The sequence below is a fragment of the Sinocyclocheilus grahami genome, unplaced genomic scaffold, assembly GCF_001515645.1.
Source record: "Sinocyclocheilus grahami isolate Dianchi unplaced genomic scaffold, SAMN03320097.WGS_v1.1 scaffold20.1, whole genome shotgun sequence".
In the NCBI taxonomy this organism is placed as follows: domain Eukaryota; kingdom Metazoa; phylum Chordata; class Actinopteri; order Cypriniformes; family Cyprinidae; genus Sinocyclocheilus; species Sinocyclocheilus grahami.
The window spans coordinates 260,832-274,956 of NW_015505199.1; the positions used below are offsets into that span (position 1 = coordinate 260,832).

Sequence of the window (14,125 nt, forward strand, 5' to 3'; positions counted from 1 at the left end):
AGAGAAAGTAAAAATTGAAATCGCATCATATGACCCCTTTAATTATATATACACATGCATGTATTTTTTATTATTTATTATTATTGTTATTATATATATATTTATATATTATAATATATTGTTATTATATATATATATATTTATATATTTACGGTTTTAGATTAAATGTAAACACTATGCTTTGGCAATACATTGTAACAATTTTCATGCCAATAAAGCACATATTGAATATTGAATATGGATAAGAATGAGTGTATGTATCTAAATGGCAGAAAGAGAGAGAAAGACGGCATGAGTGACTGAAAGAAAAAGGGCATAAGAGATTGTGGATCTATGAAAGGAGTAGAAAAGAGCATTAGAGAGCATGAGAGAGAATAAGAGAGAGGGGGGGAAGGAAACGTGAATGGAATAAATGGATGCTCCTATATATATATACATATATATATATATGAGCCATATCACTCGAGTAAGAGAGTGATACCGGCTCTATATCAGCATGGCTGTGATTAGGCCGGAGGCAATCACAGCCGCTGATATAGAGTCGGTATCGCTCGAGTACTCGAGTGACATTGCATTTATACAACAGTTCGACGGAACGTGTGTAATTAAACAAGAAACAACGGAGTGCCTAATAAAACCATCTTTTGTGCGGAAATACTTCCTTCCGCCACGGATTCAAAGCTCAAGTTGACAGTTAAACATACGTCACTTTTAGAATTCGTATCAAGGGCATGTGCTGCTTCAGTTAGGTTATTAGTGAGAAATAATGAGGTTATAAGAGAGAAACAATGCGGCAAGACGTGCATCCAAATGAGAGAGAGAGAGACCGCGAAGCTAGACATTTCTTCTTATATTAACTAACGTACTTTACGATTAGCTCAGTGAGTAATAATAAAAAAAAACATAGATCCGGCTAGAACAAGCGGAGTGATACAAAATTGTGAAAGGGCGTTCCTGTAGCGATACCAGTACAATATCTCACGGTTCTCAACCAATCAGATTTAAGCACCAGAACGAACTGTTGTATAAATATATATATATATATATATATAATTGTACATATATATATTGTATATATATAATTGACATTGTATATTGTCAATAATGTAGCGATACATGAAACATATCACACACAGAAGTCATTTTCTGATTCTGAACCAGTTGCAAAATCTGCATGGGAAAATAGATTTTGTAGATTCCTGTATATATATTTATTTATTTTTTATCACAAGTGCCAGAATCTTTCGTCATGCACCACAGAGTCTCTGATCTACAGTATATGCTCTTCATTTCTCTTCCTCTGACGGTCTGACCAACATTTCACACCAGCCAACTATTCCGGCCTCTGCTCTGTGTGTGTAAGTGTGTTTGTGTGTGAGACACTCCCTTTCCACTCTCTCCTATTTCTGTTGGTTTTCTAATGGCCTGTAGGCATCAGTTTTAGCCGGTCTGCAGTGGAAGCGAGCTGGGACTTGCCGCAGCCACAAGGGAGAAATGAAACCTTAACTCAGCTCTTTTAACATCAGCACAGATGTCAAAGCTTCTTTCACTGCTGTACATTACACAATCAAGCGCAGTTCTATAAGGTGAACCCTTCTCAGACCTATGTACTTTGTTATGCTTTTTTCCCCCCCCTCTAAATAAAATAAGTATTAAAGTGCGGGCAAAAAAGGTCCATTGTATATTGTCAATAATGTAGCGATACATGAAACATATCACACACAGAAGTCATTTTCTGATTCTGAACCAGTTGCAAAATCTGCATGGGAAAATTTATTGTGTAGATTCCTATTGAAATTAGACAATTTTGACTGCGAAAATTCAACAAACAATGGTAAATGTGACAGAATCTTAATGCTGAAGGTGACGCAGCCAAAATCGAGTAATTTCAATAGGAATCTGTGCAATCAGGAGTTTTGCATGAGGGCAAAATCATCTCCGTCCCCCACGTCTTCGAATAGGTCAGACGGATTAGTCACATTCACAAACAGAAAACTACCTGATTTGAAAGTAACTTCTGTGTGAGCTGTGCTTCATACATTTCTACACTATTGACAATGAACAATGGAGCTCTTGCAGAAATTTCGCCAAAAGTTTGCTAATGTGACCCCACCTTAAGGCTTTCCTTATAGTTTTTGTCAAAAATGACACATTCTTCCCAATTATCATCCCATTTCTCTAAAGACTTTCTCCTTCAGCATTATATGGCTGTACTTTCCGTTATTAAAAAAAAGTTACCCTAGTACATTTTAATGTAATAGCACCCAATCATAATCTCATCCATCCAATAACAGTTTCTTGTGCTGTATCGAGGATAATTTAACATAATACAGCAGTGCTACATTTCAAGCTAAGCCCGTTGCACATGTAAAATTTGGCACAGCCATAGAAAAGAGAGAAATGTGTGGCAGGTTGGGGCAGAAAGTCACAGAACTTTCCTTAGAGGTCAGATGCTTGTGGACGCACTCGCATGGGCTTGTGGCTACACGCAAAGCGCATAAACAAATCATTAGCAACAAATGACAAACAAGTTTTTCCTTGTATTGAAACACCAAAGCACAGCGGATGGAATATCTGGAACACACACACTCACGCATGTACGGACAAGTGTAATGCTGCCCATAGCAACTTACATTCTAATGATCCTAATGACCTCTGTATGCTTTTGGTTACTACTGACAAAAGCCTATGTCTTCTAAACACTTACAACAATGATTCTGCTCAGGAAAGTGACACATTGAAGTATTTCATCTAATAAAAAGTGCACTAACATCCATGACAAGCATTAGCAATCAGCCTCGGTCTTCATCATCGCACATCTGCTCATCAGATAACATGAATACAAACCATCATCATTTAGACGCTCCTTCAGAAAAGATAAGAAACGGATGAGTCAGAGGAGACACTTCTAATGTCTGGTTCTCAAGAACGGGGAGCTCGTTACACAGTCGAGCTTATACATGAATATGCGACTAGGAATACATCTAGTCATAATGGTTCATAAAACTGAAGAGTGTAATTTCTGTGCCACAAGCATCACTAAACACACCTCACAGGTTGAGCTGTTACTTAGCTGAGTATTTGTAGTAAACTTGTGGCAAACAACACAATTCGAATTCTAGGTATCTTAAAAATAATATGCGTTTATATTACGAATATAATAATATCATAAATTATAATTGGCTAAAAAAAGAGAACACACAAAGTAAGCAAAGGTAAAGATGAATTTGACTGGCTACTTTTTTCTATGGATATCACGATAATTTTGTGATATCGCGTTATTGTGAATTCTTTTGGCCGCAATAATTGTGTAGTGAAAATCTAAAATCGCAACAGTTCTAATTTGAATATTATATGTAACAATATAAAAGACATTAACAGGCGTAATAACAGTAAATTTAGTTGACATAAGTTGGAAATATTTTTGCTGAATTTTGAATCAGGCACTAAATGCTTTGGAGTCCTAGGTGAACTCAATGGGTGGACTGAACTGTCCATAGCCCCTTTCACAAAGTAATACCAGTAAATTGCCGTAAAATTACCGGAGCGACTTTACTGGTAAATGTGCCATTCACACAGGCAATGATGTTCCGTCTTTTTTACCAGTAAAGCATCATTCACAGATCAGTTTCAAAATACCGGTAAATTCCGTGACATCATTAACTGAAAATGACCTCTAATTGGCTGCATGTCCCGGTGTTGTGATTGTAAAGTGTTTTTGTTGATAATTTAATTTTTGTGTCAAACGTTCACATTCATGCAGCTGCTTTTGGCCCAGAGACATCGTATTAGACGACTTCAAATCGTCAATACACAGCGCGGAGTAAATGCGTCACCTGCAGAATGTTATGACTGGTTCAGAGTAGACGTCTTACGTCAGTGCGTCCTGAACTTGCACGTGCTCATACCGGTAATTTCGTTCTGTGTTCACACAGAGAACATTCCCGGTAATGTTACAACTTCTCCTACCAGTAAATTGCCAGAACGAATTTACTGGTATTTTTGAAAAGGTCCTGTACACACATGATCTCTTAACGGTAACTTACCAGTCAAGATTGTATGTGTGAAAGGGGCTCATGACACAATTACCATCATAGACACATAAGTATTGTTTTTATAAATAGCTTTAAAATTGTGTGCCAATGTGCTCAAAACTGTCTTTGCAGTTTGCACTGGTGTTGCATATCTGATGAAAAAACTGCTGAATATGAGACATGTTGCCATGGCATTTCAAAAAAGATCAATCTCACACAATGGTCAGTGTGACACAGTTTAGAAATGACTGAAGACAACGGCGGCAAAGAATAGAACATTAAACAGTCTTGATAGTTCTAGTACAACTTTCTTTTGCAATTTCAAATAATTAGTCATTTAGCATATGCTTTTTTCCCTCAAACCAAAAACCTTCAGTCCAATCGGTCCAGATCTTTATCCACCACACCACACATAAGCAAAATCCAAAAGCTTCTTAAGAAGTGTCTGATAGGACAGAGAGACATTAGGTCTGTGGGATTTACCTGATGGTGGGTCGGCCGAGGCCCCGTCACAAACTAAGAGAGATGACAGCACGTTTTAAGGTCATCAGGAGCAGGAAAAGAAGAGAAAGAATGGCGAGACAGTGAGGTTAACAGATGATTCACCTTGCATGACTTTGCATTTCCATTACAAATGAAACAAGAGTAGCATAGCAGGATTGAGTGACATGTCAGCAGAGCAGGTGGTCCTACTGGCTGGTTTTAACATTAATGATTTGATGGTCTTAAATTAATGACTAAAGTTGGTTTGATTCAGGCATTTAAAGTCAGCAAGACCAACAACCTCAGGGTGACACTCCTAATTTTTTAAAATATTAATCAGGCAAGCCAAACTACGTGTGGTATATGGTCTACAGTACTATCTTTCAAAAGTTTGGTGTAAGTACAAATTTTTAAAAGGAATTAATGCTTTATAACATTACAAAAGATTTTAATTTCAATTAAACGTTGTTCTTCTAAACTTTATATTCATCAAAGAATTCTGAATAAAAATGTATCACGGTTTCCACAAAAATATTAAGCAGCAAAACTGTTTTCAACATAGATAATAAGAAATGTTTCTTGAGCAGCAAATCAGCATATTAGAATGCTTTCTGAAGGATCATGTGACACTGAAGACTGGAGTAATGATGCTACATTTTAATATATTTTAAAACAGAAAACAGTCATTTTAAAGTGTAATATTTTTACAGGTTTTACTGTATTTCTGAACAAATAATTGCAGCCTTGGCTTAAGAGATCACAAGAGAGAATAAGAGGCTTCTTTCAAAATCATTAAAAAATATTATCAACTCCAAACTTTTGAATCACAAGGACCATGTGCAACACTGAATGTGACTGCCAGGGATGTTCAATGCTAAAGGGGTCATGAAATGGAGAATGAAAATATTCTTGATATTTATACATATAGAGTTTAAGAGTTTACTCTACAATAAAACATACTGCAAGTTTCAAAACTCAAAACTAACTCCCCAGTTTAAAATAAGAAGTATTCTTTTCTACCTTTCTGAAATGCCTGTACTTGATATCAGGAGTCAATTCTTTATAAACTAATCTCAAGAAACATAATAAAAAAAATCTGAAACTGCATTTCATGAGCATTACGACCTGTGATCGGTGTAATATGTAAGTGCTCATGTACAGACATTCTTACTGTTGTTTATGCATTAGTGAATCAAGTCAGTGACTAAATGATCAACTTCAAACTGTTCCTGTTAGTAGCGTGAAAGCCATCTGTTATCTATGTTGTGATTATTTTATATACTGATATATACCAGAGGGCTACATTTAGGGTAGAAAATTACCATTTATAGCTAAACTAGGACAGTTTTTGGTGAAAAAAACGTACTAAGATTATAAGTGCACCTCACAAACATAAAAAATTATATTAAAAAAAAGCATTTTATGACCCATTTAATGTACGTGTGTGGGGTGCAGTGCTTACCGGCCGAGTCTGCGGCTGTATGTTCATTGGCTGCGTCTGTGGTGAGTACACCAAGGGGGCGGAGCCTGCATTCTGAGCTGGGTTATATGGAGGCTAAGGAGTGAATCATAGACAGCGAAAAGGTTAGACAACTTTCTTTTGAAGCATGATGTACAGTTTCCATTCACGGCATAGAATACAAAATAGCAAGAGCACCATGCGAAAAAAAAAAGAGCTCATAGTTATCTGTGTGATTGTGTGCATATTGACTTAATTTCTTTGTCAGACTAAACCCAGATGAATACATTACCCTCTAATCAATCCACGGCAACAGTGTGTATAAAAAAAAGTGTCTGTAGAGTGTGTATAAATCTGTCCAGAGTGAGTGTGTGAAAGTCGTGGGATCATTACAGCACCTGTGTCGGCTGGAAACACTATTTATGAAATAGTGAGAGTTTTCCTACAGGCTGCTGGTAATCACGGTGAGGAGAGCGGTGCAAAAACCACTCATAACACAAAACCATGGCACTCTGTATTGTGAGTATGTATGTGTGCCAAAACATCAGCCATCTAAATGTAATACACAAGTCTAAAGGCCTGTTCACACCAAGGACGAATACTATAAATATATTGATAAAGATATAGGTTCTAAAAATTGTTCTCAATATTAAAAAAATAGCAGAGTCCACACCACAGCTATAACGATAAAGGCACAGAGAAATGATATCGTTGGAATCACTTTCAGAACGATTTTTCCAGCTGATGAACGACAGTAATATTGGCATATAGTTAAAGGCACAATATGTAAGATTTTTTATTAAAATATCCAAAAACCACTAGAACAGTGTTATATATTTTGCTGGCTTGTGTACTTACATTATCCCAAATGTTTTGAAGAATGTTTAAATCCAGAGAAATAAGCAATTTTAACTACTGACACGGACCGTGTCCATAGTGTCATTGTGTCGCCTGACAATGACGTCATACACCCTCGATTTCCGGTTTTGATTTGTAGAAAACATGAAAACACCAAAGACGCTTTAATATGTTGTGCGTTTTAATAGACCGGTGACGACCGCACGGAGTAGCATTATAACAGAACTTTCAAATGTATCTAGTATGATAAAACAGCGCTGCTTTTTTCCCCCCACATACGCCGTGTGTCGCGCTCGTTCAGCAGCCTCGTTTCGCTTTGACGGCTTTCAGCCTCACCCTGCTTTATTCTACTATGTTAATAAATCATTAGCTCATAAATGAACATGATTTCTGCCCGAGTCCCGTCGGATTGCATCGGCTGTGGGGATGAAGACGACAACTCCCATGATTCCACACTCAGTCACGGCATCATCAAACTACGCCTTTGCCTCTTTGTTTATTTTGAATACGCGCCCTTCAGCGGCGAAAATTACATATTGTGCCTTTAAAATAGTTATCTTTATAATTATCATTCTTGGTATGAACGGACCTTAAATGTCACAGTTAATTTAGATACAACAAAGGCAAAAAACAAACATAATTTCTGGTACACAAAAGGTGACCCAGAAAAACATAGCAATGCCAAAATTTAAAAATATCAGATAATTAAGCAAATAATTGTGTAGACTGTTGTGTAGGTGTTGGTACTCACCCCACCTGTCTCCCAGCTCTTGAGGAAGCGGTACGAGGGGGCGGCAGAGACTGAGACCTGAGAGAGGGCTGGGGATGTGGCGTGGCCAGGAGGGGTGCCCGCCAGATTTGGGTGGGTTTTGCTGAGGTCATGACCTGGGTATGGAGGACCTGGGTGTCTAGATACCTGTGGAATGACCACAAACAACATTACACACAGCGTACCATCATTCCTTTCAGTTATATAACAATGCTCTATATTCCCCTGGTGGTCACTTTATTATTTCATTTGTATATTTTATATTGTTTTATATAAATATATTACATTTTTAAATGTTTTTTTTTTCAGGTCAACTACAGTTACAGTCTGAGGAGATTCATGCTGCGCAAACTATTTAAAGCTAGTTGAACTGTCAACATGTATATAGCTAGCTCAGACAGATAGTTAAAAGCATCTATATCAACTGCTTATAATAATAATGATAAAAGAACTCACAGTAAGTATGTACAATAGGACCACATGCTCTCACATACTTGCTTCAAGTATATTTTTGGCCTTGGGGATTGTCTACGTATATACATTATAGTGATGTGTAATGATTGTTAGTGGACATCTGTGTGTAATCACTCACACTGTAGACTGCCGTCACCCCAGAGTGGGTGGGAAACATGCGTTCTTCTAGTGATAGCGCTGCTCGAGGGATCCTGGGAAGGGTAATGTTAGAGAAAATCTTGCTAACAGGTTTAAAATGTCAACCTTAGTAGCCAAGAAGGTTACAAAACATGAACCATTAGCCACAAAAAACATCCAGCATCGTGTTTCATAATAGCAAGCATTAAGTTCATTCAGCGATAATGGTGCAGACTCTTTCACACCAATTAATATGACTCTCAACTTCCTCCAGTGGCTTGCATTTGGGGAAAATGTTCGAGAAAGTTAACACAAGCACATTTTCTCTCTCCCTTCTTCAAAATGTCCAATTCAGTTTTTCAGTACACCCTGTACCCTGGCCAGGAAGATGTCAAACAGAAATCCTGACATGGAATTCTAAATATGTGAGAAACAGATCAGCGCACTGTTGGATACAATGTGTGTTCTAACACATTAAACAAATGGCAAATGTTAAAATAAGCTGCAAAATTCTTCAACAAAAATCAGAATACCGTTACTTGACCACCAAAAATGTCCCATCTAAAGTTTATGCACCTCTTTACGCATGCTGTTCTATTCCTAGAAATGTATAATTATAACAGACATGTTCAAGTTGCAGGTGGCCAGCTATTAAAAGACATGGGAGTCATGGGAACTGAAAATGTGCATGATATCATCATGATTTTACCTACAATTAAAGGTTGGGCAACATTTACACATCACTCATCCAGTCTTCCCTAAAGGAAGTCAAGTCAAGTCACCTTTATTTATATAGCCCTTTATTAGAGGTCTGCAAGCCCGTCGGGTCCCTGACATTTTTTTTTTTTTTTTACAGATCGGGCTCGGGCTCATTTAGCTTCTCTCCTCTTATTGTGCCCATATACGCGCAGAGCACACTACTGTATGAAATATTGTTATATTGAAAATAATAAAATATTATACATCGCCTACGCATATACGCGTGCATTAGCATACAGGTGATAGTTGACCATGCAGAGCATCAGGGAGAAGTGGGGAGTTACTAAAAGTTCCCAATGCTTCGGGAAAAGCTGCATTTTGATTTGATTACCACGGCAAACAGTGAGTCAATTGGTCATGTGCAGTGCAGAATCTGCAAACATATCCTTGCACATGACAGCAAAAAACGCATGCAATAGGCTAAAGCGTGCCGCAAAGCCCCAGCAAAAGTAGGTAATTACCATGAATATGTCGGGGGAAATAGTAAGGAGATATCTGAATTAATTATTAATAAATTAGTGTTTTCTGAGTCCGTGTCGCAAAGATGAAGATGACTATCCTGACTCGCCATCTCCTCATTGGACACGCCTTTAGAAATGCATAAAATCTGTAAAAATAGTTTTTGTTTTTGATTTGAATTCTTTAGTTTTAAAGTAGTAATTAATTAAAGCTTTCTATAGATATATTTAGCAAGTCTGTGAGGAAAGTATTTGCTGGGTTTCGGTTCATCATTGTGAAGCGCTCCTGGCCGAAATTGCAGAACGTGCATACTGTATGTATCCTTTATTTTATAAAAGCACAACTTTTTGTTGATATTCTGAGTGCACACAAATAAAAGTAGACCCTTTACAGTTCCGAGTGATATATTACTCTTACCTTTTTATTAACTTATATTTTAAGTTGTTTCCAATGCAAGTGATCGCGCCGGCGCCTCCATGTCCTGTAAAGCGCGCTTTAGCTCTCCGCACAAACGATTAGATATGCGTCTAATAGCGCACATTTACTGTATATAGGTTAAACATTTAAACTAACATTGTGATGTGCTTGAACTGTTTTATATCTATAGATTTTATTTTAGGCAAGTCGTGATGATTTTAGAAGGCTAAATTGATCAAACAGGCTACGATCAACGTCGTTACTTAAAAACGTACATTTAACGAACAAAAAGACGCTCCAAACGTTTTTTGAAATGAACTTGATAACAAAACGAAAAAACGAAAAATCACTTTGACATTACATACAAAGCTGAACTATTTTAATAGCTGAAAGAGTACACTCTAAAAAAATGCTGGGTTGTTAAAAAATTTAACCCAACAGCTGGGTTAGTCCATATTTGGAGGGCTAGGGCCTATATTTGAGGCCCGTGCAGGGCTCTACGCTTTATACAATACATATTGTGTCAAAACAACTTTACAGTGTTAAACAGGAAAACAGTGTGTCGATAACGTAGGAGGACAATAGTAAACAGACCTCCAGCAGGGTGAAATAATTTATAATAAATCGTCGTACCTGCCTGAGGTATTCTGTGACATGAACGACAGGGCCGCTCAGATGTACAGAAACAGACACAAACAGCGACAAAGATGGATGGATGTGACAGAAAAAAAAGGAAGAAATGGTCAGGAACCGGCTCCGGCAGTTACGGTATCTGTGCCTGTAAGTGAGAGATGAGCAGATCACATGGTTTTGGGGAAAGTGGAGGAGGTCTGGCTTTCCTCCTTCATGCGCTTTATGCACTCATGGACACTTTTTAGTCTTTCGGTGAAACCCTGCCTTCCGATTTGCGCTCTCTTTCCCATTCTCCCTCCTTCTATCTCTTTGGCCTTCAGCCAACCTAAACTCTGAAGAAGAATAAAAGGGGGGATGGGGAAAGTAAGAGCTGGGAAAAAACGGCCAGGAAGAGAGGTATAATGTGTGACGAGAGGTCATAACAACCCAAAACGAGAACATGAGTGCATTCTCACGTGTAGGCAATCTGACTTTGGAAACCTATGTTCCAGGTCATCAGGGACACATCCATGGTCCTCCTAACCCAAGTTCAGAGGGGTGCACCTGAGGAATGCAGCTTGGAGGGTGGCCCACAAGGCTATTTGATCAGGTTAAAACTGACAGCTGACACTCGCGAGGCTCTGGCAGGACACAAGGCACGACTTGCTGGAATTACAGGCTGATCTGATTCCTGTGTTCACAGTTTGGCACTTCATTGCATAACCAAATCCCTTTGCATGGTCAAGGCAGTGTTTTGCTTGCACAATTTGAGAGGAATTTACACATTTTCCGAAAGCAAAAAAAAAAAAAAAGTTAAGAAGTTAGGTGATTCGACATGTACAGAACAGGTGTTATGTTTCCAATCCAACACAAACACAATCTATTCAGTAAAGCTCCATTTGTCTTATGGCCAAATGGAACATCAATTCAATTAAGTATTAATAAATTAGTGTTTTCTGAGTCCGTGTCGCAAAGATGAAGATGACTATCCTGACTCGCCATCTCCTCATTGGACACGCCTTTAGAAATGCATAAAATCTGTAAAAATAGTTTTTGTTTTTGATTTGAATTCTTTAGTTTTAAAGTAGTAATTAATTAAAGCTTTCTATAGATATATTTAGCAAGTCTGTGAGGAAAGTATTTGCTGGGTTTCGGTTCATCATTGTGAAGCGCTCCTGGCCGAAATTGCAGAACGTGCATACTGTATGTATCCTTTATTTTATAAAAGCACAACTTTTTGTTGATATTGTGAGTGCACACAAATAAAAGTAGACCCTTTACAGTTCCGAGTGATATATTACTCTTACCTTTTTATTAACTTATATTTTAAGTTGTTTCCAATGCAAGTGATCGCGCCGGCGCCTCCATGTCCTGTAAAGCGCGCTTTAGCTCTCCGCACAAACGATTAGATATGCGTCTAATAGCGCACATTTACTGTATATAGGTTAAACATTTAAACTAACATTGTGATATGCTTGAACAGTTTTATATCTATAGATTTTATTTTAGGCATGTCGTGATGATTTGAGAAGGCTAAATTGATCAAACATAGGCTATGATGCCGCTCACTGCCGCTGGCCGCTTGGTCGTTACTTTAAAAAACAAAAACGTACATTTAACGAACAAAAAGACGCTCCAAACGTTTTTTGAAATGAACTTGATAACAAAACGAAACGACATATAATCACTTTGACATTACATACAAAGCTGAACTATTTTAATAGCTGAAAGAGTACACTCTAAAAAAATGCTGGGTTGTTAAAAAATTTAACCCAACAGCTGGGTTAGTCCATATTTGGAGGGCTAGGGCCTATATTTGAGGCCCGTGCAGGGCTCTACGCTTTATACAATACATATTGTGTCAAAACAACTTTACAGTGTTAAACAGGAAAACAGTGTGTCGATAACGTAGGAGGACAATAGTAAACAGACCTCCAGCAGGGTGAAATAATTTATAATAAATCGTCGTACCTGCCTGAGGTATTCTGTGACATGAACGACAGGGCCGCTCAGATGTACAGAAACAGACACAAACAGCGACAAAGATGGATGGATGTGACAGAAAAAAAAGGAAGAAATGGTCAGGAACCGGCTCCGGCAGTTACGGTATCTGTGCCTGTAAGTGAGAGATGAGCAGATCACATGGTTTTGGGGAAAGTGGAGGAGGTCTGGCTTTCCTCCTTCATGCGCTTTATGCACTCATGGACACTTTTTAGTCTTTCGGTGAAACCCTGCCTTCCGATTTGCGCTCTCTTTCCCATTCTCCCTCCTTCTATCTCTTTGGCCTTCTGCCAACCTAAACTCTGAAGAAGAATAAAAGGGGGGATGGGGAAAGTAAGAGCTGGGAAAAAACGGCCAGGAAGAGAGGTATAATGTGTGACGAGAGGTCATAACAACCCAAAACGAGAACATGAGTGCATTCTCACGTGTAGGCAATCTGACTTTGGAAACCTATGTTCCAGGTCATCAGGGACACATCCATGGTCCTCCTAACCCAAGTTCAGAGGGGTGCACCTGAGGAATGCAGCTTGGAGGGTGGCCCACAAGGCTATTTGATCAGGTTAAAACTGACAGCTGACACTCACAATGCTCTGGCAGGACACAAGGCACGACTTACTGGAATTACAGAATGATCTGATTCCTGTGTTCGCAGTTTGCCACTCCATTGCATAACCAAATCCCTTTGCATGGTCAAGGCAGTGTTTTGCTTGCACAATTTGAGAGGAATTTACACATTTTCCGAAAGCAAAAAAAAAAAAAAAGTTAAGAAGTTAGGTGATTCGACATGTACAGAACAGGTGTTATGTTTCCAATCCAACACAAACACAATCTATTCAGTAAAGCTCCATTTGTCTTATGGCCAAATGGAACATCAATTCAATTAAGCAAATTTGGGAGGCAAGTCTGTTTTAGGTGAATTACGGCAGTACATTGAACTTTCATAAACAGAAACCCATTGAAAATTAGCAACATTTTAAACTAATTTTAAAAGAGTAAACTGGGTTTTGAAACACTGAGACAGTTGTTATTAAGCATCTCTAAAATATCCTATTAGTGTCAAGGTCTCTGGAGAGTGATGGTCCTTTACTCTAAATGTTGTCTCTTTAATTACTGCCAGTAGAATGAGTACAGAGAAAGGCAAAGAATGATATGGCAAAACTGTGTAGCCTTAAACTTTCATAGTAGCTTACTGTAAATCCAATTAAGCACCATATGGACTGACAGATAGAAGGGAACAGTGGAAAGAAAGAAAAAAAATAAAGAACTGAAAATAATAAAGCAAGGAAATAAAGGAAGGGAAAAAAAGAAGAAATGAATGAAGGAAGGAACGACCAGAGTAAAAAGAAGTAGGGAAGGAGAAAATGGAAAGAAGGAAGAAACAACTGAAGGAAGAAAGGAAAGAAAGACGTAAAAACAGCGGAAAAAAGAAGGAAAATATGACTTAAGTATAAGAAGGAAATAAAAAAGGAAGGAAGGAAATGAAGACAGGAAGGAAGGAAAAAAAGGAAAGGAATAGGTAGGAAAAAAGAGAAGTTAGATAAACCAGAAGTAGATCGTCTACGTGGCAGGCAGAGGGTCTACAGCTGAGGGAGAGAGAGGAAAACAGAGACAGAGAGAGAGAGAGAGAGAGAGAGAGAGAGAGAGAGAGAGAGAGAGACACACACACACACACACAGAGAGAAC

The 14,125-nt window shown here is 38.2% G+C and overlaps 1 protein-coding gene across 1 annotated transcript in view; it reads right to left on the bottom strand.

Annotated features, from left to right (window-relative positions):
- Window positions 1-14,125, bottom strand: part of LOC107556198 (eukaryotic translation initiation factor 4 gamma 3-like) — a 54,411-nt gene that overhangs the window by 31,975 nt on the left and 8,311 nt on the right. The window contains exon 2 of the mRNA XM_016239257.1: window positions 12,956-12,989. Within this exon, the coding sequence (XP_016094743.1) occupies window positions 12,956-12,989 (34 nt within the window). The remainder of the gene's footprint in view (window positions 1-12,955; window positions 12,990-14,125) is intronic.